The sequence below is a fragment of the Symsagittifera roscoffensis genome, chromosome 4 (genome assembly GCF_963678635.1).
Source record: "Symsagittifera roscoffensis chromosome 4, txSymRosc1.1, whole genome shotgun sequence".
Classification (NCBI taxonomy): Eukaryota; Metazoa; Xenacoelomorpha; order Acoela; family Convolutidae; genus Symsagittifera; species Symsagittifera roscoffensis.
In genome coordinates this window covers 60,615,254-60,636,831 of record NC_087065.1, presented here as the reverse complement: position 1 = coordinate 60,636,831, position 21,578 = coordinate 60,615,254, and the positions used below count along the sequence as shown (strand labels likewise).

General features: G+C 35.8%; 1 protein-coding gene across 3 annotated transcripts; it reads right to left on the bottom strand.

The window, feature by feature from the left end:
* Positions 1-3,657: 3,657 nt before the first annotated feature.
* On the bottom strand, positions 3,658-21,361 carry LOC134844058 (uncharacterized; the record flags this gene model as incomplete). 3 transcript variants are annotated; one of them, XM_063860524.1, is given in 12 exon segments in its annotated part: positions 4,010-4,074; positions 4,677-4,710; positions 8,618-9,108; positions 9,588-9,738; positions 10,645-10,859; positions 11,625-11,767; positions 12,406-12,510; positions 12,963-13,116; positions 14,231-14,385; positions 16,005-16,185; positions 20,585-20,707; positions 21,186-21,361. In XM_063860524.1, coding segments are annotated over 11 exon segments (1,900 nt in total), but the record flags the coding sequence as incomplete, so codon positions are not given.
* Positions 21,362-21,578: the final 217 nt, after the last annotated feature.

Sequence of the window (21,578 nt, the reverse complement as noted above, 5' to 3'; positions counted from 1 at the left end):
TTTCTGCAGAATAAAACAGCCTACAGAAAAATCGTTATCAGAACAATCACATGAACTTTTTATTTTGACGAAACATTTAAATGCAATTTTTTTAAAAACTTTAAGCATAACTTTTTTTAAAAAAATAAATAGTAACAATTTGGATCAGGTAACATATTTACAAAATCAATTTCAAGAAAATCATCAAAGGCAGAAAGCAAAAACAGCACTTAATTGTTCTTAACTTTTTATTTAAAGACGATTGAACGGTGGGACCTATTATAGGGTTATTTCAAGGAAAGAAAATTCTTTTTTAAGTAAAAAGTCAGTAAGATTGTGATACTTTCATTCAAAAACTAAAGTTTTCTATTAAAAATTTCTACTGTATTCGACATCATTTATAATTGGTATCCGCAAATCTAAGTGGAATCCGCAAAATTTGTCAGCGGAATTTGCAAATTTATGCGGATTCAGCAAACTGTCAGTGAATTCTGCAATTGTATTTAATACTTAATTTGCATATGAACAATTGAAAACTAGAGGTAGAATTATTATCTATAGCAGGGTGGAATTTAAAAGCAAGATTTTATCAATTTTCAGCGGAATCCTCAAACGAATCTTCAAACATTGATTAACTAAATAGGTAGATGTCAACGTTTAGTAGCAATTAACCGATGATTGAGGAAGTTTGTTCAATTTAGGGATCGGAAAACACATTCACCAAACCGCATTTATTTGGTTCAGAGAAAAATGTAATGAGTATTTGGCTCAGAAATCATCTGAGAAGTATTTGAGATAAGATGGTTCAGTATTTAGTTCAGTTGGTTCGGAAATCAGCATCACTCATCATTATTTGAGATGAGGTTAAATGGTTCAGTATTAGCTTCAGATTTGGTTAAGAAATTATCATCACTCGTCAGTATTTGAGATGAGTTGGTTCCAATTTTTATTGGTAAAAAGGACGGATTGATTGTGTTTTTTGGAAGCTGATCTGAAATACTCTCTGAAAGACCGGATTGAAAAATCTTCTTTTTCTTAAATCTGAAAAAATATTTAAGCGAGTGGAAAAAACTTACAATATGAGAAGTTACAAAATATTGTTGTTAAATATAGTTGGTCGATTTGATCAAAGGAATTTTGGTAAAAAAATAAGTTTTGTTTTTGAATAAAAATTAGCAATATGATAATTTTTAGTTTCTATTTTCTTTCATCTCCTCAGCTCTTTCGTTTTCTTTAGTTACCGGTGCATACTGCTTGTGTGCCTATTTTGGTTTGTTTTTAAAATATTGTCCGGATAAAACTTGAGATTAAACCTCTCTTATTGATTTTAATTTTCTCGTACCACAACTTTGTACCAACATTGTTTGAAATGTTTACGTTCTGACTTTTAAGCGCATTTAGAAAAAAACTTCCACAGAGTCAAGCGAGGTATCTGTAACCGGATAAGCGAAGGGTGTATTATCTTTAAAATGGAGACGCGAAAAAAAATCAATTATTTTCAAAAATGAGAAGAATGACAGCAACAATTGGTCCTCTTAGACACAGTTTTAACCAATTTCTCAGGCATTATCACATTTTAAGTGAAGAACATTGCGGTCGGAATGATTGTAAGCACTTCTGGACTGAAGATTCGCGTCTTTCAAGGCAGTTTTAAGTTCACAGACATAGACGACTGCTTGCAGAAATGGATATTGACACTCACGGCATCTAAGGCAAGCCAATTTTGAAATGAAAGAACAGTTTTGCAGATTTTGACTGACATATTGGAAAGTCAACTCCAAAGTTGGATCTAAGTGCAAGCTCTTTTTTTCATTAACTTAGAGCCGTAGCAAGTTTTGTTCCGAAATTTTTTAATCTATTTTGACATGAACAGAGCCATTCTGACACGCCTCGAAAGATGGCTGAAAAACAGCTCTCCCCACAAAGTATAAAATTTAAATCTAATTTGCAAAACGTTGTGTCGATGTAAATTTTATAAACGTTGTGAACAGCAGAGTCTTGTAAACTATCGAAAAGATGATTTATTTGCTTCCCTTGACCAACTTGTCATCTAAAAATGCCAGTATAAAGGACAGATTTGTCTTTGGAACTAGTAAGAACATTTCTGATCCTGGGCAGTGACCTGCAGAAATAATAGTGACAGTTAGGGTATGCTTCTCGTCGCCTTCTGTTGAAAGTTTCAATGGTGTCTCATTATCTGATTCCTGTGAATTTTAATAACGAGTTAAATGAACATAACGCGGCAATGCACTCAACAAATTAGCCCAAAGTTTATGACAATAGATTTTAAAGTGTTGGAGTTTTAACCTTTCGAAGAACTCAGGTTCCTTAAGGCCCATCATGTGATCTGTATGACCGTGCAAAAATAAATGAACCGTAGTTTGGGGTTCTCACAATTGAAGCGATAAATTGAGACCCCAGGAAGTTCTGATATTGGCGATATTGGAGATGCAAGTTTTAATGTGATTATAGAAAAAAATGAGATGAACAGTGAGTTAATAAATGATATCTTTAACTACAGATATAAACAGAATTAGACATTTGGTCGCATGATTAACGACACGTGAGAGTCCCAAAAACAATAACAATTGTTTTTAGTTAGAGCCAATTTCCTCAGATCGGAAAAAATTACTTGGAAGTTTTAATCCACTGGATAATAAAACAAAAACTCACATCATCGAGTCGCTGCTCAATTGGTGCAAAATTGAGCAATTTAACTGATAAGGTATAATTTAAGAAAAATGACGAAGTTGATTGAGGAAAGAAGTTTGCCGAAAAGGCATTTTGCATTAAAGCACTAACACAACTAATATCTAAAATACTTCAGCTTTGAATCCTGAGAGAGAGAATGAGACTGAGATGTTTGGATGTTGAGAAGTTTGGACGAATGAGACTGAGACTGAGACTGATAATGAGAGTGGAAGAAAAAATTTCTGAAAAGGATAGATACAGAAAACATTTGAAGGATTGATCCGATTGTGAAGAAAGGTAGATTGTGGATTGATTGAAGATATGTAGACGTTGAGTACAAGTGAGGTGACTTCGTGGAGCGCCAAAACAGAACAGGAGGTCAGTTCTATAACTGCAGGTGATGAAGACTATTGACTTTGTGCTAAAAACAGTTTTCTAATAGACTAGTTATAAAAAATTTAGCAATATTTGGTTGATATTCGGAGATTTTGAACCTTAGGGAAGAATATCTGTATTTGGTTCAAACGGGGAAGGCACAATTCTACTCCAATCCAAAACTATTTGCTGCGTAAGCTATAAATAAAATGTTAATAAAATTGTGAATTAAATATTGCGAACATATCTATTCATTCAGGATTATCAGCAAGCATTTGAGCTGTTTTTGTGAAACATCAAATAAATATCAGAGTTGAAAATATATTTACAAAAAAGTTTAAAAACCTATAAGATAATTAAATCAAAAAGTATACATCTGAAATGACTTAGTCAACCACGCGTGGGTAGCAATTGATTTCGAATAGTCAATTTCTAATCCAAACGCAAAGCTCAAATAAGTTTTTTTAAGCTTTTAACAACTCTGATTAAAAATTAATTCTGCCTTTTTCAGAGTTAAAAAAAAAACACCAAGGCTTGAAAAAAAACTGGATGCCAGAGAGCCGGACTATTCTTGACACCCTAGACTCGAATTTTTAGATATGAATTGTCAGAGACCTTGAATTATATTAGTTGACTAACTCATTAAGAATTGAGAAAAACTTTTGAATTAATAGGAAAAGGACATTGCGCTGTTTTCATTGTAGAATTGTTTAGCACTGGGACGCGTAGTAAGCTCTATCGTACGCAGTCAGATTGAGGTTGTACCAGTTAGCCATTCCCGTCGGGGGACTGAGAGAGCCGCGGGAGCCACCCGAGAGACCTCCTGGCCCTCCGCCACCGGCACTGCCAGCGATAAGTGCCTGCTCTTGTAATTGGTTGACCCGTTTCGGACTGGCCTTGCATATGACAGCACCCGAGGGTCTCCGGTCCATCGAGTAGTCGAAAGAGGCCCCTCCTCCACCCGCCCCGCCCGCAGCAGCCTCACTCGTGGGGGTAGCGGGGGACAGAAACCAGCTGTTGCTCCGCCCACTGAAACAATACTCCACATGTTCTAAACTGTAAGTTCCACCATTTGAAGGTGTTTTTTTGGCTAAGAATTCGGCTTCCAAATTGCACTTTCCAATGCACAATAACTTCGTATCTTTCCGTTTAATTAGGTTCTTTCATTTATAAAACTAAGAACGAAAAGCGGTTGAACGGCTTTGAATAATTTTGATGTTTTTGATTCTCAGTCATAGAAGCATTGAACCAATTAAAAGCAGGATACAAGTTAATACATTTCAAATTGATCAGCAAACTTAGATTTTTGATGAGCATTGAATAACAAAACTGTACCTGGTCGAAAAGATTTGACAAAAGGAGGGGAGCTAAACATTTCAGGGACATGATATTATAAATTTTGAATTATTTAGTCAGTTTTCAATTTCTGAAAGTACCATATAATTTTTTTAATTTTGGAAGTATGCATAATTCATAACTGGCTAGTGGGACGCTTAAAATAGAACTATTTGAAATAGAAGTTGGATATATCGGGACTAGCTCACAGTTCCTCTTACCCCTTCCCTTTAATCCATCTTAAACGATGAAGGGTAATAATTAGAACTTCGGTCAAAATGGCTTTGTTGATTTACCTGTGCTGAAGGTTCGTATTGAGTGGTGTCAGCACTGAAACAAGACGAAGACGATTACAAACTCATTTCATGACAAAAAATACTACTCACCCATTGTTATTTTTTATTCAAAAGCCACGACCATAAGCGCTTGTTTTTAGATGCATGACCTCACACCCGACCTGGGTTATGCTTCTGTCGTCTCATGATGCAATTTTAAAGCGAGAATCCATATCGTGTATGGTTGGCGATAAACATGAGGCACTCATTTAAATTGATGCTCACAAAACGTCAGTTCAAGATTGCTTGTCGTTACTTTCCTCGAAATAACTTTATTTTCAAAACCTCATAACTCAGACCATATATCCACTGAGGGCGCAGCTCAACCTTCATAGAAATGTATTTCATTGCACACACCAATAATGATAAAAGATTTATTTTCAATTTTTCCGGGTCTGTTATTGTCTGTTATTATTGCAGTTAGCTAGGAGCATACTCTTAGAAAGCTAAGCTTGGTAGTAAGTTGTACAAGGCTCGAACTAAGGAATTCCAATCATGGGCAAGGAAACTTAATCGAGTTGTTCGCTTAGTAGTTCCTTGAAACGTTTCAAATCGAATCTCCCGCCTGCTAAAGCAGTCTTTTGGTTGCTGTGCATTGCCAAATCAATTTATTTTGAATTATTTATAACAAAAAAAATCAACTTCCTCAAACGACAAACTTAAAAATTAGTGCAGTGCAGTTAGCAGTGAAATATTTTTATCTCGCAATATAAAAAAAATGACTGCTACATCATCTGTCTTTAAGTGGGAATAACTACAAATCAGCAGTCAAATTTTTTTTGCATAATTTTAGGTGTTTCAAAAACCGCTCGTAAAACGTCAAGTGTACGGCTGTAAAAAAAGCTCAGCGGTAGTCTGGCTTTCAAAAAAAGTATCTAGAAGGTTTCTCAGTGTCGAGAAAAATTGGTCGGAAAACGCACGCGCTTGTTTCTTGCCACATGACACCACATCCGACTTTTTTCATCTTCATGGTTTCCGTAAATACAATATAACCCTAATTTTCTACTAGTGTACTTTCGACTATGATCATGGAGGCGGTCATATTATTTAATGCTCTTAGATAGATACCTCAAAAAACGCTCGTAAAGGATTAAGTGAAGTTGCATTAAAAAAATTCAGGCGTGATTTGGATTCCGGGAACTATCCAAAAACTACTCTCGATGTCAAAAAAAATTGCTCACAACCGCGAGCACTTGTTTTTAGACGCGCGAAATTACAACCAAAGTTTTTATTTGATTTTTAACCACTCCCAAAGCACTATGTAGACCCTGTTTTGGCGAAAATTTCTGCGCCGCAGATAAAATTTTGAAAAAAAAGCCTAAAAAGAGTTCTTAGCTATTTTTTTATCACGTCGGGTACGGTAGAATGAACGATTGTCAAAAATTTAAATTCTGTCTACTATATTTATCGGAAAAAAAACAGACAGCAAAATCGAAAATACTAATTCGGAACCAAATTCTATATCGCCATCAACAACGATTTTCAAACATAACATTTCTCTACGTCAATTTGGTCGCAACGATTGTCAGCAATTACGAAAGCTTGGAGGCCAAACCTATCTTTCCGAGGCCAAACAAGTTCGAGGCCAAACAAGTTCGAAATTGATTAATTTTACGTTTTTGAACTTATTATTACGTAATTAACATTTAAAAACAGTACAAAAATTTAGCCCTAAGGGTCTCAAACCCGCGCCAAAGAACATTATATATAGTTTATTCAAACATTTGCGCAGTTGCATTAGCTTCTCGGCCATCGAGGCTTGTCTGTGTTTAATTCATTGTCTTTATAGTTCAACAAGCTTACTTTTGCTTTTTACATATGCTATTCAGGAGTACCAAAACGCAAAAACTGTCGCGTTTGTACCAAACTAAAAAATCAGTCCCATTTGTACCAAAATAAAAAATCAGTCCCACGTGTACCAAAATCTAAAACAGTTGTAGATGTACCAAAATCATTTATCAGTCCCGAAAGTCATTCAGTATTTCAAAAAAAAACTTCCTTTTCTGTGAATTTTTCAATTGTATTTGATTTTCCCTAATATATTGGTTGATATTAATAGTTGATAAAACTTTTTCTAATTAGCCTCATTTATTATGGTTATTATGTTTTTATTTTGCCGGAGAATAAATATTAACCGTTGAAACAAATTTTAGCCATAGAAACTGCCAAAATTCAAACTACGCCTTCAACCACTGCGTATTTTTGCCTCAAGATAAGTAATTATAACGTAAATTCCCTCTGCTGTTACGTAATTTTTCATCATATTTTATCTATAATGAACTCTTTTCCTAGAATGTTATGTAATTCTTATGTAATCATAATGTAATCTGCCCATACACATTTCAAGTCCTTCCGCAACTCAAACCCAGGCCTATTGATTGTAGATCACATTTATTACCTTTCGGCTATACAGTGCTGATTTAAATTATCCGGACAAAACGAACAAAACTTGAATTTTCAAACGCGTTTTTCTCAAATTGGGTTAAGATTAGACAAAAAGTGAAGAGAACAAAAGTTACTTAGAATTTCACCAGAATTAATATGGTGCCATTTTTTCTCCGAAATTCTCAACAAAAATTTTACCCCAAAAATGGGTCATTTTGGCTTTTTTCAATTAATCAAGAATTACGCAGAAACTACTTTGTTAATTGATGAGAAAATTATATCACAGGAAGCCTCTTACGCAGTTCAACAAAGTTTAAGAAGGGTTAAATCTCCAAAAACCAGTATAAGAGAAAAAATTATCACTTGATAGTCAATAAATGTGATTTTTACTATATAAAACCCAGAAGTTCTGTTTAAAAATAAATTTTAAACAATTTGCGCAAATTTTTGGAGATTTAACCTTTCTTATACTTTGTTGAGCTGCGTAAGAGGCTTCCTGTGATATAATTTTCTCATCAATTAACAAAATAGTTTTTGCGTAATTCTTGATTAATTGAAAAAAGCCAAAATGACCCATTTTTGGGGTAAAATTTTTGTTGAGAATTTCGGAGAAAAAATGGCACCATATTAATTCTGGTGAAATTCTAAGTAACTTTTGTTCTCTTCACTTTTTGTCTAATCTTAACCCAATTTGAGAAAAATGCGTTTGAAAATTCAAGTTTTGTTCGATTTGTCCGGATAATTTAAATCAGCACTGTAGTCATTTGAAAATGCATTTTTTGCGTTATGTTATTTTGTACATATAGGATCGTTTATTCATTTTGGTACAAACTCGACTGATTTCTTATTTTTGTATAAATGGCCGTTGGTACAAATGGGACCTCACCATTTTCAAAATTCGGCTTCCTTGTAGAGCCCTTGTTTTTGGCAGTGGGGTTGATTACTTAATATAATAATTAAAAAAGAAAAAAATTACGATTGTTTGAGGACGATTTTTACCTCGCCTTTTACCTTGATACTATAAAGGATTCTCCCTTTGATACTATCTTAGGGCATCTGTTTTCGCGCAACTAAATCTAATTTTTTCTCAAAGGCGCCAAAAATTTTATTAAACTATATTTTTTATTCATGCAGTGTTTTGCCTCAATTAGTCACCCTTTACTAACAAATTAGTCGAAATTTATATCCTATTTTTGATTATGGTCAAAATATTCTATCATTATGGTCGAAATATTTTATGATACAGCAACCAGCTTTTCTTTTTCCTTTTAAAATTGTTCATATTTTAAAAAACTGAAACTGTGAAAGTCGACTGTTTCCCTGCTGAGATGTACAGTTAATGCAGCCTCTTATGTATCCGAAGCCCCGTCTTGGAGCAGAAAGTGGTTTCATTTTTACAAAACCTAAATGAAATCTGAAATCAGACCAAAAACTGGATTAGTTCAAGCCTCTCTCAGGTTTCACACGTTAGTCCACTCTATATGTTTAGTTTTTTTGTTCGCGTCATCATGATTAACCTGAATGTAAACCACATCGACATCTTCGTTGTCTTCAGAGGTCAACCAAGTTGTTTCATCACTCAAAGCATCCTGACGCTGCAAACTCCCGGTGCGAGACAGCGCCGACAACTCTTGCAACGGGGGAGGGGAAGGGTATGGAGGTACGAACGCGGATTGGGGAACCGGGAAGCAGATACCGGGCTTCATCGGTATTACCATTTTAGGGGATGGAGACGAATCTGTTTGGGAGCTTTTGGATGGTATCGGGATCGGCACTGGTTTTGGGAGGATAGGCGGCGGGGGTAAAGAATCAGGCAGGTCATATAGGGGTTCGGAGCTGCTGCGAGAACTTTCGCCCGTGGATTGTCGGACTAAAGAAGTGTTGGATGCTCTAGGACGGGGTTTTATCTGTTGATGGAACCCTTTGCGGAGTGAGGGTCTTTGAGGGTTGCTGTTTTTCGAGGAAAACAAGGACTCAGATGGACTGGCATTGTTTTTAGGGGTCCACTCTGAAATTAAAAGACGGAACTTGCTATAATCTTATAGCTTTTCGATTCCAAAATACCATCATTGCCTTATCATCATCTGCACGCGCTTTCCCAGAATCTTAACCATAACCATCTAGTTTTATTTGGGCTCATGATAGCACAGTCATGGTCTTATTTTTATGAATCTTTGAGTTGATCGATAAAAACTTTTTGTGACGCCCGAAAAACTATATAGAAAACCATAATCAACACTGATAATATCTTAACTATAAGTATCGTTAATGCCAAACTGTTGGCTAAGTCGGTTTCCATGAAATCGTTTTCCAAAAGTTCAGAAAAAAGTACCTTTTCGATCAATTACATTTTTGTCAATCTGTTTTTGTGGCGAACAGCGTAAAAATGGATTCGAACATCAAATAAGACATTTTGTAGATGTGTGATATATCCGAAGGTGATGTAGCCAACAATTTGACTTGAGATAAGTACAAAATGTATGTTACTTGGTGATCTATTCGGTGTCGATCCTGTTCCCCCACTGGTGGACATTGTCCTGTGATGAGTCATGGTCGTGCTGGGCACACTGTGACACAAGATGGCCACTCCTCCCCTTGGAACACTGCCTGCCATTGGTAAGTTTGCGGGTCGGTTGTTCTGTGGTACAGAAATCGTAATTTAGAAAACATAGTTTTTCAAAATTTGATCTGGCTCTGAGCTTGGTCTGAACTGTTCTAAGGCTAATCTTTTTTCAAGGCAAACTTCACAAGGGGCGGATCGAAGATTTTCTTGAGGGGAGGGGGCGGATTGAGAAAATTGTTGACGATCTTTTCGACCCCCCAGCTTTAAGTATCAAATTTTAAAAAAAAAACTACTTTAATTTTGTCATATTGCAGTGAAACTTGGCATAGTGACGAATTAATTGTGAAGATATGTTGTTCAAACAACGCGTAAAACAACTATAAAAATAGAACACTTCAAAGGTGAGTTGAAGTCGAAACAAGACAACGTTTGACAAAAATATCGAATTACCTAAAATAAATGAAATTTAACAAAATTGAGTCTTTGATTTGTCGCGGCAAATCTGTTAATGACATCCTCGACTTTTATTTCCGCATCTTTAGGGATGTAAATAAGCCCCAAAATTGAGAATCGATCCTACTTCATGTGTGGGGGCGGAGGTAAATTTTAAGTAGTTTCATTTCATGCACAAAAAAGAGCGCCCTATACTTCATGCTTCATGCTCAAGAGCGCTCATCTTTTATGGGGGCTAAAAGAGCCAATGACTCTACGAGTTTTAAAGGTCCAGTTATGACTTCGATTTGATGCCAAGTACAAAAATGCCGGCGTTTTTTGTTAAAAGATTGTAAAATATCCAAAAAGGGGACCATTTGGTATTCTGTAGGGTCAAATTACTGGGGGGGATCGAAGAATTCAAGGGGGATTTTAAAAGAATTTTTTGTTTGCAAAAATAGCTGATCGGAGCATTCTGTGTTACTTCGGCAACAACGGTGTAATTAAAAATTGTCATTACAAGTTATTATTACAAATTATAAGGTGAACCTGTGGAGTTGGTTGTGCGTATAATGACTGTGGTTGATTCCTCTTGCTTGCACTTGATATTGCAGCTGCATTAGTGTTGGTACTAGTAGTGGTAGGAAGGAGGTGTCTCTGTTCGGCTCTCTGGTTCTGTCTGTACTCGTGTAGCAAAATAGCCCCACTCAGAAGGAAGATCTCGATGGCTATCGCTAACAGAGGGAACACCCAACTGTACTTGCCTAAACACACCAATCTAAATAAATTGACGTTCAACTGATTTTTTTACTCGATGGATCAAATCTAAAAAAATGGAATATTTTTTTATTAAAATAAAATCTAGCACTGACAAGAACTTATTGTTACCACCAGGGGCGGATCTAGGATTTTCTCGAGGCGGGGGGCGGATTTTCAAAAATTTTTTGAAAATTTTGTCGACCTTTTTTTTAGGTCGACCGAATTGATTTTCCGAGCTCTCACAAAGCACTAAAAAGACCCAAAGACCCTGTTGTGGTAAATTTTTGTGCGCCGCAGGCAAAATTTTGAAAAACAAGCCAAAAAAGACGTTTTTAGGCACTTTTTGGAAAATTTTGACCCAAAAAGTTGCGTTTGTTTGGCGCGCGCTCCTCAAATTAAGTATATATTGGCGCCGAAGGCGCCTTTAGAAGCCTTTAGAAAATTTTTAGGGTCCGTCACCAAATGTGGATATCTCAAAATAGTACAAAGGGGGGACCCTTTGGGTAGGCAGGGGGTCGAATCCCTGAGGGAGGAGCGTCCGCCCCTCCCCCCTAAATCCGCCCCTGGTTACAACCACTTAATGGAAAGAATCTTTCGATTTTGTGATGATTTTTGTAATTGTTTGCCTTAAAATTATTAAAAGAGATGTCGTTTGTGCAGTAATGTCGTTTGATACACCTTGCGGAAACCCTTTCCGTCATGATTGAAATGTTTTAGGCTGATAATAGCAATTAATATCATAAAATGGTGTAATTTGGGAGGAATGTTACCTTTGACACTGAGCTTGAACACTTTCTTGGCCACTCCGCTGCTGGTTCTGAACTGACACGCAAAGTACTTCTGGTCGCCCTTCTCAACTGGATCTATCCGAAGAGTGGTGCTCATCTCGCTCTTGTCACGTGTGATCGTGTACCTGAAACGAAACTCAAAGGAGCTAAAAAAATTATGAAAACAAAAAAGTTGCAAAAAAAATGCCAAAAATATTCTTAACCAGGTTAACAATGCTGGTTGTAAGCCAGGTTAACCAATACAAAAGATAGTTTTTGCTCTTAACAGAAAGCTAAGAGCAAAAATCTCTTTTATTGGTACTTTTGCTTGTTGATAAAATATATTAATATTTTAATTGCGTGGGGATTTAAGAGCGTAGAGTTGAATTAGGAAACCCGCATAAAACTTTTTTTCTGAATCTCACTGAATATTAAGTAGTTTGAGGCGGTTCCAATTTTTCTGTGTAGTCAGTCTTTTGGGAATTTGATTTCCCGAGGATTCAAGAAAATATCGCGTAATTTTCCAAACATTTCAGTTATTCAATTCAGGATGAAATTAAAAACTCTCAAGGATAATTGATCGTCCGAGATAAAAAGCGAGAATTTATGAAATCTTCTGCTTTTCTGTTGCACAAAGTGCATGCATTACAAGGATCGAAGTTTGTATACGCTTAGTCGTTGAACAAGTCCTTCATAGGGGTAAGTTTGACATTCTTAGCCAGGGGTGGGGGATAACTTAGATCTGGCTAGCCAACTGAAACTACCTAATAGTAGCAATACGGACCTAGGGGTAGATTTGGTCTGTTGATTGTTCCTCGTAGGACTGTTATTGGGAGAAGACACTTCGAACCCACTGTCGTCGAAGTCAGACGACACTGGCTGACCTTCGCTGAAAATGAAAAAAAATATATATGTTTTCTTAGATCAACAGATTGCATATCCCAGCCCGAGGCGGATCTGAATCTGAGTCGACGTTCTTAGGTCAACCCCCCAAGCTGCTATTCCGAACTCTCAAAACATTTAAGGAAACATATTTTGCTAGAAAAAAGTTTGGAGCTGCCATGCAATTTTTTAGAACAATTTTGGACCAAATCTTTTGGACCAAATCTTTTAGTGGCAACAAAAAGATTGTTTTGAAAGCTTCAGATATTCAAATTGGCTTAAAAGAGCTATTGAAGTTTTCCAAAATAGTTTTCCTTGCAAATCTGCATCATTTTTTCCAGCTCATGATTGAGTTAGCCTGAAATGTCAAATTTTCATTCAATATTTCCGTTCAAATGGTACATTGCTTTATTACATAAAATTGTATATAAATTGTTGGCAAATTTAAGCTACACTTACGCATCGTTTCCGCGGGGGTCCCTGGAGTAGCTGAACCAGAGCACTTCAGCAGTGGGCACTGCCTCAGCCTGGCACGTGAAGGAAAAACGGTCTCCCGTTGACACCAGGAAACTGTCCGCGCCGGCCGGAGACGTCCGGATCATTTTTGGAATGTCTAAAAGAGAAACAAAATTTCAAACTACCTTTCACAATAAGATTTTCAAATACTAAAAAAGTTGAACTTGGACAGTCTAAGAGACCCAGGGTGAAAATTTTTCACTATCAACGAAATGAAATCCTATTTTTTCTCTAGTTAAAAAAGTTCGACTGATTTAATTATCTGGTCGAACAATTGGTCTTTGTAGAAATCAACCAAAATGTGTCGATTGCCCCTCTGAGGGATGCGCTTTGCGTGGAGCGCACAGTAATTGCATAAATCACTGGCGCAAAGTAAGAAATCTACCTCTGGGAAAAATTGAAATGTCGGAACGGATGGTGGTTGAAGAAAGTCTACTACTGTCTGCACTTCTGAGAGACGAAAAGGGGGGACAAAAACATCCAAACTTAAATTATGCAGCAAATTTATCCGCTCACGCTTTATGTTAAAAATACCGACTTGTGTTTTATTTTAAGACTAGCTAAAAAAACTAACTTTTATCCAAGTGAAAGATAAAACCTCCAAAAAATGATTTAGTAGATACTTTGTTCGGATTTCTTTAACTACTTTCTCCCTCTGTAGTACTTTGTAAGGAATCCCCCCTTTTTTGCTTAGAGGAAGGGATAATTAATGATATTTTTTAGTTTAGTTTGTTCAATTCAGTTGGTTGAAAGTAATGTTTCTAGTCAGGGGCGGATCTAGGATTTTCTCGAGGGGGGGGGGCGGATTTTCAAAAAATTTTCGAAAATTTTGACGACCTTTTTTTTTTTAGGTCGATCAGATTGATTTTCCGAGCTCTCTAAAAGCAGTAAAAAGACCCTGTTTTGTCCAAATTTTCTGCGCCGCAGGCAATTTTTTTAAAAAACAGGTCAAAAAAGCCGTTTTTGGGCACTTTTTGGAAAATTTTGACAAAAAAACGCGTTTTTTTGGCGCGCGCTCCCCCTCGAAACTAGTATATATTGGCGTCCAAGGCGCCTTTAGAAAAAGTTTAGGGTCGGTCGGCCAAAAATGGATTTATTAAAAAGTACCAAAGGTGGGACCCTTTGGGTTGGCAGGGGTTTGAATCCCTGAGGGGAGGGGCGTCCGCCCCCCCGCCCCCCCTAAATCCGCCCCTGTTTCTAGTAGTTCTTACGTATGAGTTTGGAGGTGCATGATCTGTAGTCGTTCTGGGCAGTGTCTGGGTTGAAGAAGCTCATCCGGCACTCCCATGTCCCCACCTCATCCAGACTGATCTCGGATATCTCCAGAGTGTCCCCCACCACACGCAGTCTACTACTGTCTGCACTCCTGAGAGACGAAAAGAGGGAAGAAATGAAGAAAAAAAAAGAAACGATAAATAGAGAACTTAAAAGAGTAAAATGAAAAGACAAAAAGTTGAATAAATCTAAATTAGAGTAAAATTGGTTAATCAGTGAGGTATTCTCATCAAAAACAAGTCCACACGTGCGCTCATTTTCTTTTTAAATTTTCATTCGTTGAAATCAGAAAAACCATATTTTCTTTATGTCGCTGTTGAGATAATGATTCGGATTTCTTAGTTAAAAACAAACTTTTAGAAAAAAATGCTGCAAAGATATCTAAGTTGTATAACAATTAACCCAGGTTGACCTCCATAAACCGAAATGCTTATCTTACAACTCTATACACCGAAAATGCTTATCATACAATAAGGGGAAGATCTAGGATTTTCTCGAGAGGGGGCGGATTTTTAAAAAAAATCAAAAATTTTGTCAACCTTTTTTTAGGTCGACCAAAGTGATTTTCCGAGCTCTCCCAAAGAACTAAAAAAGCCTTGTTTTGGTCAAAATGTCTGCGCCGCAGGCAAATTTTGAAAAAAAGTGGTCGAAAAAAGCGTTTTTAGGTACTTTTTGGAAAACTTTGACCAAAAAATCGCGTTTTTTCGACGCACGTTTTCCTCTCAAAATGAGTATATATTGGCGCTAAAAAATTTTAGGGTCCGTCAACAAAAACGGATATCTCAAAATAGTACAAAAGGGAACCCATTGGGTCGGCAGGGGGTCGAATCCCTGAGAGGGGGCGTCCGCCCCCCCTAAATCCGCCCCTGCGTATAATTCCATACATCAAATGTATGGAAAAATGCTAATCATACAATTTTAAAATCATTGAAAAAAAATTCAAACTAGTTTCTGCGACTATTTGAACCAAATAAAACAGTCTGGTGATAAAAAAAACAATGTTTCTTCCATATATGAAAATTGTATGTCTAGCATATTTTGATGTCTAGCATTTTTTTCAATTAAAATTGAAATTGCCCCAAAGTTTTTTTTGTTTAACCGCAATTCGAATTTTGTACTCAAACAAACATTTTCCTAAAAAAAAAAGTTTTTTGTCTGCAAAACGTAGTCCTGGATGCACAAAAATTTGATTTTTTTTCCGTTTTTGTGAATAACTTTTTTCAAAAAGACTAAAAATTCCTATTTATTTATGGCATGTTTATACGCCTTGATCAATATCTGATAATTTTAAAATTCTAATTTTAGAAATAATCATCTTTGAAAATTTTTGCCAAAACTTAAAAGTTTGATGCTTTCAGTATATGATTTGTGAAGACTACCAACACAATTCAGGTAGTTTCCAATGCATTGTTAATGCCAGACGAGCAACCCGTTTGAGTAAACCATGGTTTAAGTCACTTGTGTTTGGTCACGATCACATCCCAGACATTTGGAGAAATAAAATTTTTAAAAAATCAACTTTTTGGTATATGAAAAAATGCTTATCCTACCATTTCCATATATGAAAAATGCTTATCTTAGAGTTTTCTTCACCTTTTCTGTATCTATAGAATTGTACGAAATTGTATGACAAGCATTTTTGGTCAACCGGAAAGCCAGCATCAAGTTCAGTTAAAAGAAAAACTTTTAAAAAAAATGTTTCAATTTCACCTGAAGGGTGACGGATCGGATGACTCAGCCTTGACATTGAGATTGCTGTCGCAGTTGTTGATACACCACTTGCGACTGTCTATCGTCACATCGCTCCCCGAGAGGTCCTTGAGAGGACATGGAATGGAAACTGGACTGCCTAAGCTGATTCTGATACTCTCAGCATTGCCACAAACAGCGTCTAAAATCACAACTTGCATAAAATTTACCTCAATTTGTTTCGATTTGAGTGAATTTAACACACGATTCGGGAGTGTTTTTTTTTTCTATCTAACACACAAACAACGAATGAGTTAAAAACTAAAGGTGATTCTGAAACTCTCAATATTGACACAAACAAAGTCTTAAACAAATACTAAACACAAAACGACTGTTGGCGTCTGGCAACAGGTGTTACAATTTGGCCTCGAAAAAGCGAGCATGATGCACAGAAGGTCCTTTTTACCATCAATCGACTGAACCCTTTGAAAAATGTGCAGACTTTTCGAAAAACTTTGATGTCCATAATTCTTTCTCAAACATGCTAATCTTGGTCTGGGTCTAGAAACGCTTTCTTGGTCTGTCTTCTCAATTCTGTATGTACCGGGTTCTTTTTTCTCAAAATGGGCGTATTCTAATAAAGATGCAGAGTACGATCAAGCAATAATTTAGAAACATTCAGCGAAAATCAAAAAGATGATAAGGACAGCCGGTTACTGTGCATGTAGCACAGAATAGTCCGACCAATCTTAAAAAATACAATTTTTTTTCTAGAACTGAGGCAGATTCGACAGTCACTATAAATTAGATAAAATGGAAAACGTTTTTGAACAAAAAATTTTGAAAAATGTTGATTCCCAAAATGGCACGAGCAAACTCACCTTATTCGCTGGAAATTAGACCAAAAATCAAAAAATTCAAAGAGATTTTTTTTGATACTAGGAAAAAAACTAAGACATAACCGAATACAAAGTTTCTCTACATTTTCAATTGTAGGAATAATACAATTAACGACGCATTTGAGATTTTAAAAAATTTTCTGGATTCAAACATTTGATTTTCACTTTGATTTATTGAATAATACATTGGTTTCCTGTTTTTTTTTCGCCTTGTTAATCTAAATTCAAAGATATGCTAGCTGCGTTTTCAATAATTTGACAGACAACAAATAATCTAGAGAGAACACAATTATTTTAATTGCTAAGCGCAATGCAATATCTAGAGCAGTGCTGTTTCCCGGAAAGAACATGTAACAAAAACTTTCCAGAAGAATGAAATAAAAACAAGAATTTTTTTAAAACTTTTTTCTATTGAGCTCTGCTAATTCTAGACAAAAAATAGATTCGAAAATAGCCATCCATACTTTTGCCAAAAAATAAAAGACGTCGTTTTAGAATTGTTCATTCAAAAATGCACCAGCCACATATAAAATGCTGCCAAAAAAAGGATCTTCATAGTTTTTTGGGACATTTTAAATTCGATGTATTCGATTATGCAATAAAAGAAATATATGAATATTTTTTCAACTCTTGGAATCCTTTTTCCGCGTCTTGTAACCTATAGAAAAATTTGCTTTAAATGAACTTGAAATGATTCGGGAAATATTAACCACATACGCTGCGCGTTAATTGAAAACAGTAAATTTCGAGAGCCTTTAATTATTTAAACGTATCTATCCAACAAATAATTTTTTTCATCTGTCAGAAATTTTCAAGGCTGTTTACAAAATGGCCAATTGGGCAATTTTGAAGCTCTCATAACTTCCCGAAAATTGATTAAATGTGAAATATCATTCCAATTTTGAGATAGTAAAAAAATACCAGACTGTAATTAAAAGAAGACTGCTTGTATCAGCTGGTTGAAACCCTGAATGTTCCGACTGCCTTTTAAAGTCTATGGAGCAGTATTAACATGAAGAAAATAGTTGTAGAAAATTAAAATGAATTTTTCTTTAAGTTTGAGATTTTTCGTGAAAATCATCCCTCATACGCCATATAATGTACAAAGTGATAGATTCAGCTCCTATTAAGAAACTAAATTGGGCAAATAAGTTTCCTTCAACCATTTTGGAACTATTTTTAGGACGGATTAAATTTCTGCTTGCACATTAATAGCGCGAAATACATCGCGCGTTCATTGTCCCAAATTGGCCAAAATGGCAATCTTTAAACTCTCATTACATTACAACTAAAAATGAATATCTTTTCAAATTTAGGCTCAGGATAATAACACTTTTCGACTGATACAAAAAAAGTCCGTAAAAAATGGCTCTTTAAAAAGTCGAAATTTGTCGGAAGACCCGCCCCGAGCACAAACATTCCGTTAATTTCGTAACAAAAGTCGGAACAATATTTAGAATTGGACAGGAGAATTGCGAGCATTCATTTTCCGATTTTCTACAGCAAAAGTTGGCAGGAATAATGTTTACTTATATAATAAGATAGAAAGGGATTTATCAACTATTTCAAACATTCCGTCCTTTGGGATTTTTGAAACCATAAAAAGCCAAATTAGCTTTTTAAAGCCCAATAGCTTGTTCGCAAAAATTGATCACATGTAGAACTTTTATCTTTAAGCTCAGGGCGACGATACCTTTCAGATGGTAAAAATTGCGGCAAATTTGATACAAAAAATTGATTGAAGAAAAAATATATATATTCTGTTACTTTTTTACTTTCTTCAAAAGTCAAATAATTAATGCTAGAACAAGAACTAAGACAAAATTAGATTCAAGGCCCCAATGAATATAGCTTCCTGGATTTTTTGAAGCCAAGTATAAAATGGTTTTTGCTACTGCTTTGAAAATTGAAAAAAAAAACGTTCTTTTTTGATAACCCAAACGGGGTAAAAACGATCAACACAGGTCATTTTTAATGAAATTGTGTTCATTGAAAAAAAAAAACGAATTTAAAATTTCTGCTTTGCTCATTTTGTCTTGATAATTTAGATGAGTATCCTATTTGCTTATAGGATAAATAAAAATTGGGAAAACGCGTGCCCAAGGTATGCATTTGAAGTCCAATACAGAAAACAGGCTATTTTTGTTCAAATTTTTGCCAAAATGAAAAATGAAAGATACTATTTCAAGGGTACTTTATTGGTCAAACCATTTCCAATAGTCGAAACACCAGATGTGAAAAAATTGCATAACATATTAAAAATTTAGATTTTCAAAGCCCTATAATTTATCAAAAAATTATTACAAGGTGAATGCTTTTTATGTTTTTACTTAAAGGAATTGATTTTTTTTCAGATGGCAGGAATAAAATCTGCCAAAAACAATAATTTCCAGTTAAAAGTAGTTCCAATAAAAAAGTCGGTACAATTAGACGCAGGTTGTATGGAAGTTTGAAGCGAGGGTTTTCAGAAAATGTTAAAAAATTATAAAGACCTTTATCTAAGTGGGCCCAATTGATTTTCCGAGCTCTCTTAAATCACCATAAAGATACTATTCCGACAAATTTTTCTACGCTCCAGTTAAATTTTTGAAAAAACGGGCCATTTTTGGAACTTTTTTTGAAATTTTTGGACTTAAAAATTGCGTTTTTTCGATGCCCACTCTCCCTTAAAAATAGTTGATTGGCGCGCCCCTTGGTATACCGACTAGAGGTGTAGTTAAGTAGTACAAAAGGGGGACCCTTTGGGTGGTGATGAGGTCGAATCACCCAAAGAAGAAGGCATCCCCGCCCCCAAACACCCCCCCCCCCCCCCCCCAGTGACCGAGTCATTTTTAATCTACACGTTTATCGAATTCCTTTTAGAAAAATTCTGATTTTCCTATTTTGAATCAACAAACTACTTGAAACGTTACTAAATGGAACGAACAGACGGAAGCGTTTTTGTTAGTAGTTCTGAAAATTATTAGGAAATATAATCAACTTGATTAAAAAGTTTCTAGCGCTTATTTTTGATATTCCCTCTCTCGGAACTCAAAAAGCCCTCCCCTGGCAAGCATTTATGGATGGTTTTAACATTATGTAGACGTCGACGTGAATATTCTGGTTTTTTGATTGGCATGCACGCGCTTGTTTACAGGTGCTGATAAAGTTACCATGCAGCAGATTTTGACAGATGATAAATCATCAAACAAATAAAGCAATAAATTCACACTAAGGGTCAGGGGCGTGTGCAGGAAATTTTTGACAGAAGGGCGTTTTTTTTTAATTTAGTCGACTTTTTTTAGGTCAGCCATTATGAAGTTTTTGAGCTTTGTCGAAACCCAAAAATGACGATATTGAACAAAACTTTCTGCACCGCTCGCAGCTTTTGACCAAAACGGATCAAAAATGGCGTTTTTATTTAGAAAACTTTACATTTCCTAAAATGTATATTCCCGTCAAAGGCATGAGTCATCTTCAGTAAAACTGTTAGGTTGGTCCGCCTGAAATGACCTCGACGTAAAATAGTAACAAAGGGGGACCTTTTGAAGAAATTAGCAACCCGCATGAAAGAAGAAGTAGACAGGAACCCCCTCCCCTCGGCGCGCTGCCGCTAAAATTCATACAATATTTTTTCCCAGCTAGTTTTCTGTTATTTGAGTTAGTTGTTTTTTTGTACTACAAAGACCATGCTACTACAACTAGCCATGCAGTTTTACATACTAGGAATGAATCTGGGCCCGGCCGTGCTGTCCGCGGCCGCTCTGATCCGACGTGATCGCTTCTTCCGAGGCGAATCAGAGTCTGTCGGCGGAGTGGAGGAGGAACTGGCAGCTTTGATATTTGCTGCAGAAATGCACCAAAAATTGATTACTGATGGAAAAGAAATCACTTCAAATTCAATTTTTGCGCTTGCTAATTGAGTTTGGAACATCTGCTGGGATCTTCGCCAAACTGAACGTTAAATAAGATTTATGGTGAGTCACCCCGTCGTTTTACAAGCTTTTATATGAAAGCCGTCAAAAGTGTCCACGCTAATTAGGTTTCATTTAAATTCGGTGAGAAAAAAACAAAAAAACTTATGTAAAGCCTTATATTTATGGGCACATTTTTACTCAAAAATTTCTTCAAAACGGTCATTTTAACAATGAGCAATAAACATGTGAACTTAATTGTTTTAGAGAGGACTTTTCGAAAAAAAACAAAATCCTTGAGTTGAATCGAATGAAAGGTCGAAAAGATGTTTTTTTTTTCAAATTCAATTTGCTAGTTTGATAAATTACAAGCAATTCTGATTGATGATTGATAAGTATAAATTGCTTACCGAATGAGGTTGGCCTGAGGCTGAACTGTTTGACCCTTGGAGAGACGGAGTTTCGGATGTAGCAGCCATACACACCCTTCAGCTGCGCTGTGAACTCGTGAAGGATCAGTTTACAAGAGTACTTAGTCATACCCTCTCCTCTATTCTCCATGGTAGGATCTAGGGTCCATTTTGGTCTGTAATGATTAAAAACAATATGTATAATTAGTAGCCAAAAGTTTTTAAAAACAAAATTAAATAAAAATTGCAATTGACGTATTTTAGAAAAAAAATATGCATGCAAAAGCTAATTTGTCAGGCTTAATTTGTGTCTAAATTTTTTTTTTAAATAACAGCATGCAAAATTCTGTCAAATTGGAAGTTTTTTAATCGATTCTGTTAGTCCGAAATTTT